This window comes from Podarcis pityusensis (genome assembly GCF_964106645.2).
Source record: "Podarcis pityusensis genome assembly, chromosome: 11".
In the NCBI taxonomy this organism is placed as follows: domain Eukaryota; kingdom Metazoa; phylum Chordata; class Lepidosauria; order Squamata; family Lacertidae; genus Podarcis; species Podarcis pityusensis.
In genome coordinates, this window is record NC_138036.1 from 18732038 (window position 1) to 18754732 (window position 22695).

The 22695-nt window shown below is 42.3% G+C and overlaps 1 protein-coding gene across 1 annotated transcript in view; it reads right to left on the bottom strand.

Moving 5' to 3' along the window:
- Positions 1 to 3278: 3278 nt before the first annotated feature.
- PRKAA1 (protein kinase AMP-activated catalytic subunit alpha 1) overlaps positions 3279 to 22695 on the bottom strand; it is a 35224-nt gene continuing 15807 nt past the window's right edge. The window contains exons 2-9 of the mRNA XM_080972791.1: positions 22040 to 22181; positions 20494 to 20587; positions 17774 to 17918; positions 13663 to 13750; positions 12269 to 12493; positions 10851 to 11334; positions 10163 to 10289; positions 3279 to 8378 (exon numbers count right to left, since the gene is read on the bottom strand). Coding sequence (XP_080828917.1) covers positions 8134 to 8378; positions 10163 to 10289; positions 10851 to 11334; positions 12269 to 12493; positions 13663 to 13750; positions 17774 to 17918; positions 20494 to 20587; positions 22040 to 22181 — 1550 coding nt within the window. The 3' untranslated portion in view covers positions 3279 to 8133. The remainder of the gene's footprint in view (positions 8379 to 10162; positions 10290 to 10850; positions 11335 to 12268; positions 12494 to 13662; positions 13751 to 17773; positions 17919 to 20493; positions 20588 to 22039; positions 22182 to 22695) is intronic.

Sequence of the window (22695 nt, forward strand, 5' to 3'; positions counted from 1 at the left end):
GCAGTTTGGTCAGACTCATGTTTGTAGCTTCGAGAACACTGTCCAACCAGAATAATAATAGTAATAGTAATAATAGTAATAATTTATTATTTATACCCCGCCCATCTGGCTGGGTCCCCCCAGCCACTCTGGGCAGCTTCCAACAAAACACTAAAATACAATAACCTATTAAACATTAAAAACTTCCTTAAACAGGGCTGCCTTCAGATGTCTTCTAAAAGTCTGGTAGTTGTTTTTCTCTTTGACATCTGGTGGGAGGGAGTTCCACAGGGCGGGCGCCACTACCGAGAAGGCCCTCTGCCTGGTTCCCTGTAACTTGGCTTCTCGCAGTGAGGGAACCGCCAGAAGGCCCTCGGTGCTGGACCTCAGTGTCCAGGTAGAACGATGGGGGTGGAGACGCTCCTTCAGGTATACTGGGCCGAGGCCGTTTAGGGCTTTAAAGGTCAGCACCAACACTTTGAATTGTGCTCGGAAACGTACTGGGAGCCAGTGTAGGTCTTTCAAGACCGGTGTTATGGTCTTGGCGGCCGCTCCCAGTCACCAGTCTAGCTGCTGCATTCTGGATTAATTGTAGTTTCCGGGTTACCTTCAAAGGTAGCCCCACATTGCAGTAGTACAACCATCTCATCCTTTGTCGTCCCATTCTCCTTGTGCCCTCCATCTTTCCCAACATCAGGGTCTTTTCCAGGGAGTCTTCTCTTCTCATGAGGTGGCCAAAGGCTTGGAGCCTCAGCTTCAGGATCTGTCCTTCCAGTGAGCACTCAGGGCTGATTTCCTTCAGAATGGAGGTTTCCAACCCCAACCTCTCTCACCACCAAAGGAACACAAGTCATAGCTGTCAACTTTCAGATTTGACAATAAGGGATCAGCAGCCTTGAAAATAAGGAATCAGCAGCCTCACCTGTCCCGGGGACAGTCTACGGGATATCTAACAATCCAGGATAGCAACGGGAAGCAGTGGGAAATGGCGCTGGAATAAGGGAATTTCCCGCAAAAAAAGGGAAGGTTGACAGCTATGACACAAGTGAATAGCAAAGAACCTGTACAAGCGAGGCTGACACAAAACCCCACAAGTAAAATAGAAACATCGCCACTCGACCCCAGCCCCACGCACCTCTCCCCCCCTCCACCTCTCTCCCCCTTTTCTTCCTAATGTCGCAACAAACAAAACTGATCTGTATAAAATGTTACTTAAAAAAAGAAAATTGCACATACTTTTGTAGACCAAGAAAATCCTTAATAAAAATACATTTTTTTAAAAAAAGAATGGATAGGTTTGATCTTCTTGCAGTCCATGGGACTCTCAAGAGTGTCACTGCCTTGTTGTGGCGAAGGGGCTTGAATAACTCAGAGAAGCTATGAGCTATGCCGTGCAGGGCCACCCAAGATGGATAGGTCATAGTGGAGAGTTTTGACTAAACGTGATCCACCTGGAGCAAGCCACTCCAATATCCCTGCCAAGAAAACTCCATGGACAAAAACAACAGGCTTGATGGGGGGATGCCACAAAAAGGGTTATGCGCACACCAGATATCTGGCCTGGGGACAGTGGAAACACACCAATATATGCAACCACGCTGATCTTAACCTTCTGAAATCATGTGTTCTCTGAAAACCTTCACTCACTTATTGTGAAAGGGAAGGTTTTTTTACAACTGATTTTAAACTGCAATGCTAGCTCAAACAGGTTGTGTTGCTTTGAGTTACATTGACTTTTTAAAAATGCTACTAATAATTCATTTATACATTTATATTCCGCACAATTCAGCACAAATGCTCTCAAGGCGGGCAATATAAAGGATGCAGCTAAACCACGGGTAGGCAAACTAAGGCCCGGGGGCCAGATCTGGCCCAATCGCCTTCTAAATCCAGCCCGCGGAATGCATCTCTGGGTTATTTGTGGGGCCTGGCTGGTGTTTTTACATGAGTAGAATGTGTCCTTTTATTTAAAATGCATCTCTGGGTTATTTGTGGAGCATAGGAATTTGTTCTGTTCTTTCCTTCAAAATATCTGAGGGACAGTGAACCGGCCCCCTGCTGAAAAGGTTTGCTAACCCCTGACTGAAATGGCAGCACATCTTCTGGTTGCACAATGTTTCACGCCACCTCACTTGGTTTCATAAACCCATCCCCTAGAATATACTGATCGCAACAGCAATAATGGACATTCTTCAGGGAAGCTTGTCTGACGTTACTAATGACCTTATTAAAGAATCTGACAAATGTCTAGAAACCCAGCAAACGCTCAGGGACAGTTGAAATAAATGGCTACTGTTGCATTTATTTAATAGCCATTTGTGATTTTTTTTGATATTTATACAGTTTTGATATGAATTCAGTATAACTACCACATTCTACTTATTGTTAACTACAGTGGTACCTCAGGTTACATACGCTTCAGGTTACAGACTCCGCTAACCCAGAAATAGTGCTTCAGGTTAAGAACTTTGCTTCAGGATGAGAACAGAAATTGGGCTCCGGCGGCGCGGCAGCAGCAGGAGGCCCCATTAGCTAAAGTGGAGCTTCAGGTTAAGAACAGTTTCAGGTTAAGTATGGACCTCCGGAACGAACTAAGTACTTAACCTGAGGTACCACTGTATACTGTTGTAAGGGCTGTTCAGATATTGCTGTACTGATAATTTCTGATTCGCTGCTTTGGGCTTTCGGGAAAGAAAAGCACATGGTAGATATTAAGCAGAAGTGAAGTGGAACTCCATTGGTGTAGTTTTTATACTTTTACCACTTTTGTAAGCCTGAAATCAAGTTTAACAGCTTCCCAAAGGGCTAAGATGTCAATGTAGACTATAGAGATGAAGAAAGCCAGACTGGTTATTGAAATTAGTTGACTATACAGTGTTGGCCAAATTAACCGAAAAATTAAGACAACTCAAAACAAGTCTTCATTGCAAAACATTTCTTAAGAACAACTGTGGTAGTCTGAATTCAGTTGCTGGCTTTGAATAACCTCTGTAGCTGTACTAAGTAAAAAATAATGATAGAGAAGAAATAATACTTTATTATAGAATGAGTGGACAGGTTTATGCAAAAAGTTAAAAAACAAGAAATGAAGTATAGAGAAAACGGGAAGTATTTTAAGAAAATTTACTGTCAAGTATATGAACCTATTTTTCTTTTTTGGTGACTTTGTACTTGTGTGGTAAATGATATAAATGAATAATTTTCTTTTTTGTGTTTTGTTGATGCGTAAGCATAATAAAGCATTATACATATAAAAGAAAGAAACCCAGGACACCGTGCACACAAATACATTTCACAGATTTACTTGCATACAATTTAATGTTTATTAAAAGTAACAAGTCATATACAGCTATCACAAGCATTTTTTTTTTCATTCAGTATTGCCGAAAAAGAAAAAAGAAATCCGCAATAGAAGTAGGCACATCTTGTTTGTAAGAGAAGGTGGTCATCCATGTCATAAGCTATACAATGGTAAAATCAACTGACAAAAGAAAGTATCTCAAAAGCTTGTACTGAAACACATAAAATGTCAGAACACATACGAAAGTTGGTCTTTTGAAAATATTGCACCACAAAGATGGACTTCTACCCTCTCACCAGTGTTAAATTACATTGCACCTGGACAGTTTTATACACACACACACCTTGCAACTGATTATGAATTTCAGTAAAAACAAATCATTTGACGGTACTTGGCCAATTAACATGATGCTCCCTATTGACTTTATTTTTGAAGTTGCTGTTGAGAAAGCCCTTTTTTTCTTCACAGTTCCATGGCTGTCTCTTTTACAAAGCAGTTCCTCTTGTTGCATGACCATCTATTGCCCTATCCTAACATACCACTAAGAAAAGTCAACTCTAAGGTGACCTCACAGGGTCACACAAAAAAGAAGTAATTACAACATCAATATTTTACTGTAAGTGTAAAAAAAACACACACACTATGAAAAAGGGTTGTTTTTTGCTTGAATAATACACATTGGATAGCCTGCACTTTGGGGAGGCAGGGGAAAGTTATTTTTTAAAGAACTGAATAGAAAGAGAATGTTCCATGGCCAAAAACTATTTTTTAAAAAAATAAAATTAAAACTGGCCATTTAAGATTAAGTAACGGTACCCTTCTGCTATGTATTTAGACCTAGGGACCATGATAATATAAAGGATGTATCCAACCAAGTTATATATGGGAACAGACCCATTAGAATTAAAGGACCCAAATTAATGCCCATTAACTTCAATGGTTCTGCTATATGTAAGAATTAACATTGGATACAACCCAGACAACCTGGTTACAAAAAACCAAAAATGACATATATTGTTCCCAGTGCAAAGACACGGGGTGCAATCCACAGATGTTGGTGGCATATATCTTCCCAGTCCCATCCCTCTCAATGGAGCTTGTATAGGAGTTTCACTGAAGCTGTAGTCCTAACGCAAGCAGAATTAGGAATAAGCCCCATTGAACTCAGTGGGACTTCCATAGAAACATGCATACAATTGGGCTGCATATCCCACAGAGATAAGACAGACGATGTGCAGCAGCGATGCTTATGGCTTGTGCCCACTATTGTCTGATGTTTGCCAAAGAGAGCTTTCGGGTTGGTTTCTGAACACATCCTAGGAAAGCTACCCAGCAGATAAAGGGGCAGGGGCGGGGAAGAGTGTGTTCATATCATTTTGCCAAGTGCACTATGAACAACAACAAAAATAAAATCACAATTACTGAATAGGTGCAGCAGAACTAGACATAAAAGGTATTTATATAAAAGGTAGGACTGTTGCTTGGTCCCCCAAGACAACCTCTCTCTCTTACGGCATCACAGCAGCAGTACATACCCCTTGTTCCTTTAAAGTCCCCTCCCTCCCGACCACACACACACACACACACACATTCTCTCCTTTGGGAGGACAAATTACAGATTGCTGCTCAAGTTCCACTCTAAAGACATTGCTGCATTCTGGAAAGTTATGTCACTGTTTGAAAATAGGCGGAAAATGTGATGTGAGAGGACCACTCAATGTATCTGGCTCTGAAAGACCAGGGCATGGCAAGAATCCCAAGTAGCTGGAGTTTATGGGCTTTTGACACCATAATAAGCCATGCAATGGTCCAACTTCCTTCTAGTTAAACTACCGACAGTCGACAGTGTGTGAATTCATGCAGCAGATGTGGGCTTAAGCAGCTGCATGTTTATTCTAACTCAGTGCATATTCAAGCGCAGATATTGACTATGATGGGACAATCATTACCTTGGTTTAAAGGCAAGCTGTGAACAAGTGTTACAAAGCCCCTTCGCATTAGCTAGCAAGGAAATCAGGAAGCTTTCCATTAAGTATAGTTTTCCATTTTGTCCTAATTGGAAAACTACGGATAACCCAACAGGCCAGGTATTAAACCACTGCTTAAATTTGGTTGAAAATAGTGCCTTGTTCTGAAGCTGTTAACCATGGTTTCTCTGTTCATACAAAACAGGAAACTGTAATTAATTGAAGGCTTCTTGTTTGGTTTGCTCCTATCACAAAGCAAGGAACGAAGAGGCAGCATAAAAGGCTTGTTCATATCTCAGCTCATTACGCTGAGAAATTATTGTTATAAATTCTCCCATTAGCAGATCCGGATTAATATTATATCAGTTCAAACAGGATTGCTCCCTTCGGTGGTTCTCTACTTATTGCTGGCGCAATACAGCAAGATTACCACCAAAATGAATGAATAAGAGATCCGTTTTCTGTGATCTGCAGGTACTGTGCAGCAAACATAACACTTAACATGGTTGTGTTTTCCTTAACTCTCTGAACACTTAAATCATACTTAACCAACCTGATGCCCTTTGGGTGTTGTTATCGACTCCAAATCCCATCATCATCCCAGCCAGGAGACAATGGTCAGAGATAATAAAGTCATAGTACAATAACATCTGAAAGGACACCAGTTTGGGGAAGGCTGACCTAAATCATGGTTAAGGATTGGCTACAAACTAAGGTGCAAAAACAGTTTGCGTTAACCATGGTGAAAGTGCTACACCTGCAAAGCACCATAGGCAAGGCAGTTTCCACTACCTGCTTGCAAGGTGAAAGGCAAGTCTTCTGTACTTTATTATTTGGGGCGGGACTTAGCTTGGCAAGCTAAGATGTAGCTTCACTGTGTGTTTGGTATGCTTGAAATCCTAACCAGGATTAAGGCAACAGACCAAACTATGTGTTGATAATGATTGGTATGTCTGCACTGGGCAATGATTGGAAAAATGTAGCATTTCCACTGGCATATCCTTCTGCAATTCTTTTTTTTTAAAAATGCACACAAAAAAACATTTAAATCAATGTGTTCTTTGGAGTAAATTCATCAAATAAACATTTAAAAAACCCACAGCACACCCAGCTACTTTTTGCTGTTGCTGGCCATTCTGTCAACACTTGCAGTTCATTACTGAAAAGCACACTTAAGTTTCTAGCAGCCAAACCTGCTCGCTCATTTTTTTAATCAAGAGGTTCCTGTACATTTCAAAACTGAACCAAAGCTACTTATTTTTTAGAAATCTGAATTCAGTATTTAAAAAGTTGTGTAAAAAAAGTGATTTATGCAACACAGGCCATTACCAGAAGAGTAATCTGCCAAAAATCGGTATATGAAAGCCATATGAAAACAGGGCGCCAAGGAATTCTCAGTGCAAGATTCCAGAACTGCATGCACCAATCCGCTTGGGACTGTCTGATGAGCCACATGCTCATTGGGTGCAGGCACAGGAGCCACATCCTGTAAGTAGCATGCAGGAAGCTGTTCACTAGCTACCGGTATGACACATGGGTCACTGAATCTACACAGTTGTGAACCTACCAAGTATATTCTTGACTTTAAAGATCGGTAGCACCAGAGGCTGGAGAGCCCCTTTCCCTAAGTCAGGGGTGGATAATATTTTGGGGGGCTGAGGGCTGCATTAGCTGTTGGGGGCCACATTCCAGCAGATCTATTTGCAGGAGCTGGAATTGCAGACTTTGCACAACATCAAAGGCCTTTTCCCACCCTACAAAGCAGCTGATGGTCAGGAGGAAACCCACGGGCTGGATGAACTCTGGTTATGAGCTGCATCCAGTCCATGGGCTAAGTTTTTCCATCCCTGCTCTCTGCAGTTCTTGATTAAATCCCACAAGCAAGATCCAAGCATCCGATTAGGCTCACAGAAAGAGCCTGCACTAAGTGTGGTGAGAATTCTGAATTGCTCCCCCAACTAAACAGAGGTCCCTGAAATGCTTCTGAAACGTGTGTGGCATATGCAGTAGCTGCTCAAGAAAAGTCACACCTAATACCACCCTCAGACTCAAAAACAGGTTCTGGGATTCTTTAGATCCCAGCCCATTTCTTCCACTCTTATCACAATATCTAACCCAACACTGCTCTGATTGACTCTATTTGGCGTTACAATTTTCACTCTTATGCTTTATGTAGAATTCAAATGCATAAGGTTTCTGACATTGGGTTGCCTCTAACTAAGGTTTACTCAGAGTAGACGCTTTTAAATCAATGGATGCGACTAACTTCAGTCCTTTCATTTTAATGGGTCTCCTCTGCGTACAACCTAGCTGCATCTGCCAACACATTGACTAGCAAAAGTAGAAGTTGCTTTAGCCTTTTTCATCCCAGCGCACCACCGGTTGCCAAAAACCTGAGACCAGTGCCACAAGTTTCAAGAGCTGTTTGACAAAGAGAACACTTATACTGACAGAGGAGGGTGCAGCTGAAGGCTGGGATCCAAAGAGTCACCCCTCATCTAGAAAGTGACCACTTATACTGTAACAGGTATATAATATCAGCAATAGAAATACATACTACAAAAATGATCCACACGGTTAATACTCCATGAAGCCCCAATGTGCGTACAATGAAAGATAAACTCTTGCTGGAAAAGGCTGACATATTTTTTTTTTTGTACCTGTTATCACAACAGTAACTGTCTAATCATAATTTGCTTCATTACGTTAAGAGGTCTAGACTGCTTTTAAATGTATGTTCAATTCCTGTGCAAATTGCAATGTGGCTAGTCTTCTCAGCGCCGAAGTTAACTACAACTTGATTATAACTGGAAGCATCAGACTATGATTTTTTTCCTCTTTTTTTAGGCATGCTTATTGCTGTAAAAAAAAAGCCAATCTTACAAATCATTGTGCAAGTATTTTAATAAGATTTGCACACATCTCAAAAAATTCTATCGTGTGGCTCCCTGATCTTGGGGTTAACTCGGTTGCGGAGGAATCAAGGGAAGAGGTCACCGATGAGGTAAGAGACATATCAGAGGATTTTCCTTGAGCTTCAGTGTCCAAATCCTTCTGACAAGATCTGTAGTTCGTCACAGAGCCTGACCTCTGGGGAGTGGTAGTCCCCGATTTTCCTTCGGTAATTTCATCTGGTGCAAGAAAAGAAAACAATTTAAGAGCCGCAGTGACAAGGCTGTACAATGGCAAATGAGGTAGCTGAAGCTGTTACAACACCAAGAAGAAGAAGAAGAAGAAGAAGAAGAAGAAGAAGAAGAAGAAGAAGAAGAAGAAGAGGAGGAGGAGGAGGAGGGGGAGTTTGGATTTGATATCCCGCTTTATCACTGCCCTAAGGAGTCTCAAAGCGGCTAACATTCTCCTTTCCCTTCCTCCCCCACAACAATCACTCTGTGAGGTGAGTGGGGCTGAGAGACTTCAAATAAGTGTGACTGGCCCAAGGTCACCCAGCAGCTGCATGTGGAGGAGCAGAGACGCGAACCCGGTTCACCAGATTACGAGTCCACCGCTCTTAACCACTACATCACACTGGCTCTCAGTGTGGATTATTATGGTCACAGCTCACAGGCGAAGCCATTGTGGTCCAGTGGAAGAAGCGCTGACATCTGGTTCTGGAAGTAATCCTATGAACTCAATTGGGACCGTAAGAACTGCCTTGCTGTTCAATCGCCCCCTACCATTCTGTTTCCACTAGTGGCCAGCCAGAAAGCTCGCAAGCAATGGTGCTGGCCATTCCATTCGTCCCCCAGTATTTGGTCCTTAGACGTGTACCACCTCTAAACCGGAGTCTCTCATAAAACTATCATCACTATGATACCCTGGTACCTTTCCTCCATGAAAAGTCATGGCCAGTTTTCACCTCCACATGTGGTAACAGTAGAGAATGTGGCGGCACAACTGCTGACAGGCTTGAGGTGAACAGATTGCTTTAATTCTGTATTAATTAACATTATTTTTAATATATTAGTGGCCATGTGATAATTTTCGCTTATAAATTTTGTTGTTTAATGTCTTAACTTGTATATTAAGGTACTTTTATAGATCTGTTTAGAGTAGGTAATGTCTTGATAATATAAATGTTTTAAGTTTTTTGTATCAATTCAGTATATTTTCTTTTAATTGTTGAATGATTCTGTGTACATTGCGGCAGCCTTTGGCTATGTGCAATAAAACTAAAAGGAAGAAAAGAAAGCTCAAAGCTCTTTACAGCTCAGGACCCCAATTTCTTCTGGAATGCCTTTCCCAGATGTTTAAACCAAGGGTGACTCAGAGGGTAGGGACAATGAGACAGCCTTTTCGGTGGTGGCTGCCATTCTGTGGAATGCTTTCCCCAGGCATGGTCACCTTTGTTGATCTCTTTTGAGTAGCAGGGGAAATTTATCTCTTTCCCCAGGTTTTTAATAAGAACTAAAATTATGTTGTTTTGTTACTAGTACTAATTGCTTGGAGACCTCCGGGTAACAAGTAACTATTAAGTCTGAATTAATAATACAGTGGTATCTTGGATGTTGAACTTAATCCGTTCAATTCCCGGAACAGTTCAAAAACTAAGACACGGCTTCCGATTGGCTGCAGGAGCTTTCTGCACTCAATCAGACGCCGTGGAAGCCCCATCGGACATTCGTCTTCAGAAAAACGTTTGCAAACCAGAACACTAACTTCCGGGTTTGCGGCATTCGGGAGCCGATTTGTCCAGGAGCCAAGCCGTTTGACAACCAAGGTACCACTGTAATAATAATGAATTAATAGATCAAACCCGCTGCAATAAATCTCATGGTGTTTTTAAGCTATCCTCAGATCCCATGTGTGGAATAATAGTGGTTTGCCTCATAGGTTTGAGGGCAGGTTAAGCACAATAAATGTTTAGCAGCACTTTGGATAACGAAGAGGTTGCTGGCAAATGATCGACATGACATACCATCAATGCTACGAAAATCCAGTAGGTAAGTCCTACTGTCGACCTGGTATAACTGGAGGCTCATTTTGGAATACGTGCCGGTCACTGGATTCTTCCTTCGAACACGCAAGTAGTATGGATTCACCACCTAGGAAACATAAAGGTAAAGGTAAAGGGACCCCTGACCATTAGGTCCAGTCGTGGCTGACTCTGGGGTTGCGGCGCTCATCTCGCTTTATTGGCCGAGGGAGCTGGCGTACAGCTTCCAGGTCATGTGGCCAGCATGACTAAGCCGCGTCTGGCGAATCAGAGCTGCGCACAGAAATGCCGTTTACCTTCCCGCTGGAGCGGTGCCTATTTATCTACTTGCACTTTGACGTACTTTCCAACTGCTAGGTTGGCAGGAGCAGGGACCAAGCAATGGGAGCTCACCCCATCGCGGGGATTCAAACCGTCGACCTTCTTATCGGCAAGTCCTAGGCTCTGTGGTTTAACCCACAGCGCCACCCGCGTCCCATAGGAAACATAGTTGAAAGTTAAAATCCCACCTTTAAAAAAATAAATTAAGGGACTCCCAAAACAGTAATAGATAGGTTGATGCCAATGAAGATGGACATGACAAGTCCACTGAGTTGGGATTCAACCCTAAGTCTATTTTTGTAACTTCCTTTTCAAACCACCGCCTGTTAACAGAAAGGAATCATCTCACCTTCCACTCATAATCCAGCTGTTTGATTGCTCGACAAACTTCTGCCATGATGTCGTTGGGTCGACTCTGGCTCCGGATTCCCAAATGCCACTTAGCTCTCCTGACCCCTTGATGTTTGGACTTCTGTGGGTTTAGCTCGTCGAGCGTATGGCGTTGCCTTGGCGTTTCAGCCACTAAAAATGGCACTCTTTCGGGGTGGGGGCGGGAGAAGTGATCATCGAGAAAGGAATCTGGTGGGCTCGTAGCCAAATAGAAGTCTTTCGCTTCATTCATTATTCTCCTGTTATCTATAATCAGGTGGTAGGCGACCGCTAAAGGATCCTGGTGGTTCCGGTTATACAGGCAGCCCAGCACCTCCTCCTCTGTGCATTCAAATTTATCGCAGACCTCTTTTAAGGCTTCGTCGTCAATCATCGTTGAACTGTAAGACGGGTCCTCGGGAAAGAGGTACTTGGGGAGGTCTTGCTTGAACCATTCGTGTTCCCTAGATGCCAAACGATCCAGTCATTTCAAGAGCTAATTGGTGTATTAGCTAGAAAGCCTTTTATCAACAAAACATTGCAAATATGGATTTTACTTTGACTCAGCAGCTTAAGAACTTTCAGTTCTCACTTTGCAGATGGAATTTGATGTGGCTCACAGCAGAACGCTGTGATAATCGCTGCAACTGTGGCCAAAGTAGTTATCAGGCTAGGATGTAAGCCTTTTTAGTATTCTCTCCACCCAACATACGCCTTCTAGCTAATGCTTCTTACAGAGTCTAAACATGAGCACTTCTCTTACACTGCAATCCTAACCAAGTCTATTCAAACGGGGCTTATTCCCCATTCTAAGTGGGGCAGCATTGTTGCCTTCATCTAATATTGAATTGTGTCTGATTGGATTCAATTCAGAGTAGCCCCATTGAAATTAGTGGGCCTAAGTTAGTCATGTCCAGCAATCTCAGTGGGTCTACTCTTGTGTATGACTGATGTAATCTCTGACAGATATTTAAAAGTGAACCTAGAATAAGATACAATACTCTGTTCACAACTTGATTTAAAACTGACTTAATCTTTTCTACATATTTTATAATATGAGTATTTTCCTGTTATTTAAAGCTTATTCTCCTGTACTTGAATGGTGGTTGCAAAACATTTGAATTACAATGGAATCTAATATTAAAATCAACATATGACAAAGCTAAATATACGGTAGGGACTTAATACATTACTATAACTAAGAAAAACAATGCGAAAGCAAAGAAATGAATCCTGCAAATACTGTTTTTGAAGCATGAGCGTAGGAAGTTATTCAAACCTCTAGGAAATTAAAATGAAGGTTGTATTAAATCTAATTTGTAATACACTAGCATAAAAATTTAGAAAAAGGGGTGCATCCTGGTCTATATTTTATTTTTTACTTCAAGTGAAAAATACCTTATGTCTCTGATTGTAGCTCTCTTCATGGGATCCACCTGCAGCATGTGTTTCAAAAGGCTAATTACTGCTGGATTCAGGTACTGAGGCGTATAAAAGATACCATCACATATCTTCTTAAAAAGAGTTGGCACATGATCATCATCGAATGGAAGTGTTCCACATAACAAAGCATAGAGAATAACGCCACTGCTCCATATATCCACTTCAGGACCTGCGTATAACCTGAAAAATGAAGCTCATAATTAAATTTTGTTCAGGTAACACATACACAAAGCATTTCTTGATCTGGTTTGTCAGTCATTCAGCAATTAATGGAAAAGACTACACACAGCACTAAAATTCAATATGCTTTTAACTGTTGCTATAAAATGGACCAAAAAAAAAAGTGTGGTGAACTTTTAGTTAGCCAGCATGTCTATGTCAAGAACCTGGTTAGAAGCAAGCCCTGGTTATTCATGGCTACTATTTGTCTCCCTGCTTTTTCTATAAATGGATGCCTCTGCTGGCATCACAGTACTAGGAATATCACCCAATACGCTTCCCACTAGGCAGAATTGATAAAACCAAAAACACATTACAATAATTTAAATTCATATGGCAAAGGCTGAAAACCCTCCTAGGATCATGGTCACCTTGGTTCTTAAGACACTGAAATTATTTTCCCAAGCATGCCCCAAATATATGAGTTTATCATCTTCATTAAAGCCAAGAGCTTGCATATTTCCAGCAAAGCTGAATGACTAAAATTGGCAAACTGTGTTTTTTTTTAACCACATGGACAAGTTATAGGCAGCGTTAGGATGACTGTATCTTGTTGGACTGCACCAGTTGGACTGCCCTCTTAACAATGGTATGATGAAGGGGACGGTTAGGGCAGTGGCATGGTTGGGTACACCAGTATGAGCAATGAATGGCTCCCATGATGCACCTGTGCATCTCCAACACCACTGCTATCCTGCTCCTACTTCATTCTAATAAGTTGTAGTGATGCCACTGCTTGCAGGACGACTCCATGGAGGATACAAGTTAGCATGCATGCAGCCCCTCCATTTTCCTTTCACATAAACAAGCCAGAAGTCTTTCAATTAACTGTATTTTCCCAGTTTGGAGAAAATGGTTTGTGTAAAAGGGAGAAATGGAATGGCTGCAAGTGCAGCCAAAGGCTCATATTCAAATCTTGACTTATTATTATTGACAGTCCAAATGCCAACCCCCCGAGAACGTCTTATACAAAACAAGCATTGAAAGGAACCAAAAGAAGTCACTAAAGTCAGACATTTCAAGTTTCCAAACCTGGAAGTTCAGCAATCTACCTTGCGGCTTTAACACTGAAGAGCAGGGCTTTGTTTTTGACAATACATATTATACATTTATCCAAGAAGAGAAACTACCTTCCTGAAATTACTTCTGGAGCAGCATAGTTAGGAGAACCACAGCTTGTTCTTAAAAATTCTCCATCTGACATCATATTTGAGAGGCCTGAAAATGCACAAAAGTTCAAATGAAGAGGACGAGCCCCAGAACATATATTAAAGCCTCTCACAGTGCTAAAAAAATTATTGGCCTACCTGCACACTGTTACCTGGGCTTATAAATTACAGGCAGAAAAAATAAAATGATGACACCAAGCATACAATAATGTAAAGAAACAGGTTTTATGGTTGTAATCTGAAAAGAAATCATACACAACAGGGTAAATGAGTCCTACCCTGCCCCCCCAAGCTAAAGTTTTAGGAAAAACTGAATTGGCTATTTCGAGACTTGTACCAGAATGTGGCGAGACCAAGAATTCTGAAGGGAGTTTAAGAAAACAAAACAGCAGCTGTGTCCCAGAAGATAGGGAGGAAATGTTCCTCTGCATCAGTTTTAAGAACTTGCTAATATAATTAATAAGAAACTTAATCGGCAACTAATGACAAGCATATTTTAAAGATGTCACATCCAAACTTCAAATCACAGGATGATATCCAGCTAAGTGGAGGCCAAACTTGGCCCTCCAGCTGTTTTTGGACTACAACTCCCATCATCCCTAGCTAACAGGCTCAGTGGCCAGGGATGATGGGAATTGTAGTCCCCAAACAGCTGGAGGACCACTGATAAGGCAAACCCTGAGTAGACCACTGAAGTCCACTGATTTCAATAAGCCTACTCTGAGAATGACTTAACATTGGACCCATAAAGAGGAAATGCTATTTCATATACCCTTCACATAAAGAAGAACAAAGATATCATGCTGCTATCGTTCATTGCTAAGTCTCCTTCAGTTGACTCACCACCACTTCAGCATGACCCCTCAACCACTTGCAAGTTGTAGCTTATTTTTGTTTTTGCTTCTGCAGGAAGGAAGGGGACAAGACTGGGAAGCAAGCGGCAACGGTAGCCACAACCCAGATAACATCATGCTTCTCAAGTGTGCGTAATTAGATCAAAAGGTACAGCTCTGCTGGGATGACATGCAATGGTGGCACAGCACAAATGTGCAGGATCATCTCTGTGGCACAGCAAAGTGGGGAATCTCTGTCCCACGGGCCAAACCCGGCTCACCAGGGTTTCAAAGTACAGTGGTACCTCAGGTTAAGAACTTAATTCGTTCTGGAGCATAGCTGTCAACTTTCAGATTTGAAAATAAGGGATCAGCAGCCTCACCTGTCCTGGGGACAGTCTACGGGATATCTAACAATCCAGGATAGCAGCGGGAAGCAGTGGGAAACGGCGCTGGAATAAGGGAATTTCCCGCAAAAAAAGGGAAGGTTGACAGCTATGTTCTGGAGGTCTGTTCTTAACCTGAAACTGTTCTTAACCTGAAGCACCACTTTAGCTAATGGGGCCTTCTGCTGCCGCTGCGCCGCCGCTGCACGATTTCTCTTCTCATCCTGAAGCAAAGTTCTTAACCCGAGATAATATTTCTGGGTTAGCAGAGTCTGTAACCTGAAGCGTATGTAACCTGAAGCGTATGTAACCCGAGGTACCACTGTAGCCATTTCCCCAAACCGCAGTCACCCACCACACCTTACGTCATATGTGACGCTAGGTATGGAGCAGGTAGAGATGCAGTCGCCAGTTCATAAGTGTGTAGTTCCCAGTTGTACAGTGGCATGGGAAAGCAGGCTTTGGCTCTATTGCCCAGCAGCAGCTGATGGGTGGTACAGTTGAAGCCTGCCAGATCAGCTGCAAAGGGCATGCAAACTGCTTTGTGCTGGGGTCTCCAAGCCCCCCACAGCCAGCTGGCTGTTGGGCCCTTGGGAACCATTATGCAAGGGGTTTTGGCAGGTTAGCAGGACAACCTAGGTCAATCATCCAACAGCATGATGCTGTTCTGTGATTGACGGGTGGGTTGTCCTGCCCACCGATCAAAGTTGGCCTGCAGGGCTGTGGCCAGATAGGGATCTGGCCTGCTGAGCCAAAAAGTTTCCCCACCTCAGCCACAGAAGGACAGCTCATCTCCCCTTAAAGCCAACTACAGGCAAATTACTTACTCTACAGTGGTACCTCGGGTTAAGAACTTAATTCGTTCTGGAGGTCCGTTCTTAACCTGAAACTATTCTTAACCTGAAGTACCACTTTAGCTAATGGGGCCTCCTGCTGCTGCCGTGCCCCCGGAGCACGATTACTGTTCTCATCCTGAAGCAAAGTTCTTAACCTGAAGCACTATTTCTGGGTTAGCAGAGTCTGTAACCTGAAGCGTATGTAACCTGAGGTACCGCTGTATTTGCAAAGGGCTGGCAGAAGGGGAAGGACCATATATCAAGCAACAGAGAATATGCTTTGCATGCAGAAGTCTACAAGTTCAGTTTCCGGCCTCTCCGGCAAAAGAGGGGTAGGATATCTGCCTGGGAAAGCCATTGCCAGTGAGAGCAGATACAGTGGGCCACTTGGGCAGCAATCCAGCTTGGGAGAAGGCAGCTCCTTGTGTAAATGCTGTTCTAAACCATATTTAATATTGGAAAGTTAAAACGACATTCTACTTTAAAAATAAGCAAGCAAAGCTGCTTGCTGTCCCAAAGTGTTTGGGCATTGAGATGTAGCAGTCCACCAGAGAGGAAAGATGCGGCAAGATGGTGAACCTCCAATTATACCGTACCTTTGAAATACCTAAATACTTAGCATTTGCACAGCATCTTTCATCAGAGACCTCAAAGCTGTTTACAAGGGCAGGTGCTAAAACACCATGGGAACAAAACCAATGCCAGGATTATGCAGCCATATATTCAAATTTATATGCCACAAATTATTTGTAAGGACAATCCACAGAGCAGGTGTTTGTGGATTTGCTTTCTCTAGACTCAGTTTTTTAAAAGCCAAAGCAGCATACAGATAGCATGGATATATGATATATTTAGGGATTGGTGGGCGGGGCAGGCTCTTCTGTCTAGAAAACAGGTTCTTCACTAAAAGGATGGACTAGGAAAAAGGGACTGCAGGCTTACACAGTGGTAGGGTGATGGTAGGGTGCCAACTCACATAGTGAAGCAGGGAAGATGGAGGGTGCAATCCTACACTTACCTGGGAGTAAGCCCCACTGTGGGAGGTTACTTCTGAGTAAACATGCATAGGACTGCACTGTTAAGGATGCAATGCTTATGAAGGGTTGCTTGGAATGTCCCCATGGAACTTGTGGGACTTACTACCCAGTTAACAAGCAGAGGATAGTTAACAAGCAGAGGATTGGGCTGCAAATTCACATTACATAAGCTTGGTCAAAGCAAATTTTGGCACCGGCTTTGATCCCATATAAACAGAAAAGAAGGCAGAGTAAATAGGATTTAGTAAGACATTTGCTTTTCCTCTTGGGTGGTTTAATCACCAAGATGCATGTTGAGCGTTCAAATTTAAATCCAAAGTAAACAGTTTGCATTTAATTTCAAACAGCAATAGGCAAGTATACAGAATGCACTGCAGTGTTACTTTTTAATGACACTGGTTTTCACTAAAGTATATTATACTGAGGTTTTTAGATACAAAATGTGAGCATGATCTGGATGTAGGAGCTAATCTTTCACATCTGTTAGTCTATATAGAATTAAACATTCTGCAGACTAATTTTACCTGGTGAGGGAGACTAATTATTGTGCTGTTGAATCACCATTTGGCATTTTTTTGTTTTGTTCTTATTTGTTTTAGTTACCAACAACAATTTTCCAACAATGTATTTTGTTAATTAAAAAATAATAATGCAAATAGCAGCAGTATTGAGTTAAATGTTTACTAAATGGGCAGAGCCTTGATAGCATTTTTCTGCAGTGTTCCAACAAAAAGAATTGCCCCCCAAAGAAAGAAAATAATCAATGCATTCTAGAAGTTAACAACTACAAAAAACTTGGGGGGCAGACCTTAAGAACCCTTCTTTCTTTTGCTTCCTAAACAGGCAAAGGAACACCTTAGTACCACAAGACACAGATCTCTGTTTGGTATCAGAGTTCAATGCAAGCACCAGGAACTCAGTACTACATAAATGTTCATTGTACACCAAAAAATAAGAGACATTCATCAAAGGAAACCTACCAAAATCGGCAATCTTGGCATTCATGTGTGCATCAAGCAGTACATTTTCAGGTTTCAAGTCTCTATGCACTACCATATGCCTATGGCAATAATCCACACCAGAAAGGATTTGCTGGAACAGACGTCTACTCTCCTTTTCATCAAGCTAACAAGAGAGGAAGGGAGAGAAAAAAAACAAGGAAAGGGATACATTTTTAAACAAACACACACACATACAATCAAACAAACAAACAAACAAACAAACAAACACACACACACACAAACATACTGCAAGACATTTAAGCATTTCCAATTTATTAATGGCAGAGCATGTCAGCTTTGTACCATTAGGATGCCAAATATATTCCCTGTTTCGTTTTGTTTAAAAACAGCATGGGGAGAAAAATGCTGGGGTACAAAAGAAGTTGGAGAAGTTAAATAAGTCTTGCTTACTTAGTGGTGGTGGTGGTGGTAGCTAGATTAAGAACTTTGCTGTCTCCAAAAAAAGAGAAAAAAACCATTTGGTCCTTGAAAAGCATAGCTGTGTCAAAACCGATGTTTCATGATTCAGAAAACAGCTTCTTAGATGCTTTGTCACGTTGACTTTACTTAATAAGGGTATCTAACATGGTTTAAAATGTCAGCGCACACACACAAATCCTCAACCTCTCCGACCCCCAACTAAACCAAACTCTCTTCAAACTGCGACACACTTTTAGCAATGCTAATATGTGATTTTGCTGTTTCCCTAGTGAAGGAGTAATAATGTATCTTCACATATGAAAAGCTATCAATCATTCTGATAACAAAATCAGAGGTCCATCAGTTCCCGCTTAAGGTGGCATTCTAAACAATGCCAAACATTGTTTGGTTTTGAAAACAATACTAAGGATCCCTTTGGGTAAAAACTCTGGTTCAGTATAAATACAGTGGTACCTCGGGTTAAGAACTTAATTCGTTCTGGAGGTCCGTTCTTAACCTGAAACTGTTCTTAACCTGAAGCACCACTTTAGCTAATGGGGCCTCCTGCTGCCGCTGCCGCACGATTTCTGTTCTCATCCTGAAGCAAAGTTCTTAACCCGAGGTACTACTTCTGGGTTAGCCGAGTCTGTAACCTGAAGCGTCTGTAACCCGAGGTACCACTGTACTGACGCCTTTTGTCACTGACTAGACCAAGATCAAAGATATCAAACAAAGCTTCATCAGACCCTACTGCAGTTCTCATATGAACTAGGGCATCTCGACTGATTGTAGCTCCATGTTGGCAACAGAAACGGATACTTAAAGACACCCCCCACACACACCATGAGACCAGTGGAAAAGCTCTTGCTCTCACAGGAGCTCAAATAAGCACAAGGAAAACACAATGGAAGCTGTCATATATACAGTCAGACTACTGCCCATCTTGCCCAGACTTTATCTGCCTGAATATGGCTAGCAGGGTCTCATGGCAAAGGCGGCCTCACACTTCTAACTGGAGATTTCAGGATTTGAACCTGGGACCTTCTGCATGCAAAACATGTACTCTTACCAGCGAGTTACAAGACCAAAGATCAGCCTTGATCCTTGAAGCTACAAGTTAGACTGCAGCCTAGCCAAATACCTTTCCATGCCGCTTCTTACCAGTGTGCAACCATTCATCCATCATACAAATATATCAATAACAAAGGGAAGGAAAAAGTTGCAGCCACAGATACATGACTAAGTGTATTCACTGGGAGAAAAAAGAATGCCAGTCATTCTCCTTTCCAGTTCACTGTCCATTATTCTGCATCTGCTTCCAGGAGAATATATACATTGAGAAAAAAATACTTTGGAAGGTGATGGACTCTCCTTCACTGGATGTTTTTAAACAGAGGTTGGATGGTCATCGGTCTGTGATTAGCTGTGATTCCTGCAATGCAGTGGGTCAAATTACATGACTCATGGGGTCCCTTCCAACTGTACAATTCTATGAAAAAGAACTGGCATACAATACTACTTATTACTATTAGAAGAGTGGTGTTAATGATCAGAAGTACTTATTGCGGATACTTTCTTCGAAAACTAACCACAAAAATGGGGGGGGGGGACACCACTGGGGTGAGCTCCTGTTGCTCGGTCCCTGCTCCTGCCAACCTAGCAGTTTGAAAGCACGTCGAAGTGCAAGTAGATAAATAGGTACCGCTCCGGTGGGAAGGTAAATGGCGTTTCCGTGCGCTGCTCTGGCTCGCCAGAAGTGGCTTAGTCATGCTGGCCACATGACCCGGAAGCTGTACGCCAGCTCCCTCGGCCAATAAAGCGAGATGAGCGCTGCAACCCCAGAGTCGGTCACGACTGGACCTAATGGTCAGGGGTCCTTTTACCTTTACCTTTATGTAAACATTTTATGCATCCTATCACCCACTACTGCTGATCTACACAGTACCAGAGTTGATGCCATTTCTAAATAAGCCAGAGACTGGGTCCTAGAACTCAAGGTGGGCTGCTTTACACAAAGACATGGCTCATAAAAGTGATTGTGGGAACAATCTAACATGGGGTTAGAGAACAGTCCAGTCATTTGCTCTTTTCCATGAACTGTGAAATTGCAATTTTCTAAAACAGAGAAAGTTCATATAATCAGACTACTCCAATGTGAAGTATACTTTCCGCATACTTCGCTTTCAACATCTAGTCTGAACCAACGAACTCACAATTCTGGTCAGCAGCCCACTCATGAAAAATATAGGGAGGATTTTGAAAAAACTGGGTAGACTTACCCTTCCATTTTTACAGATGTAATCAAACAGTTCACCTCCTGAAACATATTCCATCACCATGAATATATCGGATGGGGTGCTGATAACTTGGTACCTGAGAAAGAAAATATATTATTTTACTCACTGTGTACACTTACTTGAGCCATACAAAGTGAGCAGCTCTTCCAATTAAAGGGTGTGTACGGACGAGCAACAAAATAATACATGTGCTTATCTAGAAGTGAAGTTTCATCAGGTTCAATGGAGCTTACTTTCACATTCAGAGTGCGAAGGATTTGCCTCAGGCCTTTCCTTTACACATGCAGCTATCACAGGATTTTCTGAGTCAGTAAAAAATGCAGAGCACCTGGAGGGAATCCATGGTAGCTTTGATTGATGCCCCAGACTCCTGAAAGTCTTCAGGGACTGCTTTGGACTATCCTGGACCAAAGAAAATATTGCAGTACTACTGTCTGGAGCTGGGGGAAACATTTCGACCACCAAGTCTATTTTACCATACATCACCCAAGAGGCAGTATGACTTGACTATGGCCAAAGCTTCCACAGCTAGGGACAGCATCAAAATAAGGAGAGGAGATTCTGAGAAAGCAGGTTCTTGATCAACTAGGTTATACCTTGGATGGACTGTGTGTTGTAAAAGGATGAGGCACATAGAAGCAATGCAGATATACCACTCCTGGTGTTTTGAACCATGGTTACAAGATTTTTTAGGGGAACTCAGGATCATGCAATCCATCTCCCTGACCTTTGCCATACCTCACAAGACTCCCTCTGCCTTAACCGTGATGGTGCATTACATCAGCATTGAGTGTTACTGCTAAAGAAACCCCTTCTTAACATTGGAAGCTGTTTCAGATCTTGGTTGCCAACCCTGGTTAAGAGAGAACCTTGGATAAGGCTTGAGGAAGAAATTGGAATCAGAGGAAGGGAAGAGAGGAGAGTCTTATGGCCCCTGATCTTCTATGGTGTGATCTGCTGCTTGCTGGTTTTGCTTTTTAGATTGCACTTTGTCTTGTTTATAGGTTGCACTTTTGTCTTATTTGGTACTGTGTCGTTTTTGCATAAGCCACCTTGTATACATTTGTAGAAAGGTGGGGTATACATTTAATTAAAAATCGTGATATTGGCTCCTAAGACCTACTGCAGTTGCAACACAAGCAGGTAGTCAGAAGAGGATACACACCATAATAGGCAGACGTTTAACTGCTTGCCATGGGGCAACTGCATTACCTAGTACTAAAATTCAGCCCCCACACACATATTCAAGCCTTGCTTCCATTGACTTCCCCAAGGGAGTTATTTTCCATCCTTGTTATTGTGCGACTAAAAAAGCCTTCACTCGACGTTTTAGCCAAGTGCCTTCCGGCTCCCTGTGAGTTATAAATGGTTGCTTGCCATGACTGGTTTATAGCACAAAGAAGAAACAAGAATCACACCAGAAAACCTGCCAACATTCATTTTGCCCATTGAACGGGAGAGCTCCATTTCTCAAGGAACACCCAGCGTCAGAGAGATTATTCTTGAACGGAAACATCCGTGAACTTACAGCTTGATTATGTGCGGATGCCGGAAAAGCTTCAGGTTCTGAATCTCTCTGCGGATTTTCCCCACCACATCAAGGCTGCGAATCTTCTGCCTGTTCAAGATCTTCACGGCCACTTTGTGCCCAGTCAGCTCGTGTTTGCCAACTGAAAGAAAGAAAGAAAGAAAGAAAGTTTAGCCAGGGTTGGCAAATATTGCTTCAAAAAACTCCAGGGATCAAGGGGCTCTCATAGACTACAATGGTACCTCGGGTTAAGTACTTAATTCGTTCCGGAGGTCCGTTCTTAACCTGAAACTGTTCTTAACCTGAAGCACCACTTTAGCTAATGGGGCCTCCTGCTGCTGCCGCACTGCTGCCGTGCGATTTCTGTTCTCATCCTGAAGCAAAGTTCTTAACCTGAGGTACTATTTCTGGGTTAGCAGAGTCTGTAACCTGAAGCGTATGTAACCTGAAGCGTATGTAACCCGAGGTACGACTGTATTTCATTGATGCTGTATCAGGTGCCTTTACCCTAAAAGAGGTTGGGGGAGGGAGCTTCTTTCAGATGACTTCACCTGAACAAAGGCAAGCAACACTGGTTACTTCTGCAGGAATTATTCAGCAGGACACACCTTGCTTCCTGATCATTCGCACACAGTTCTTCTTATTTACTATATACT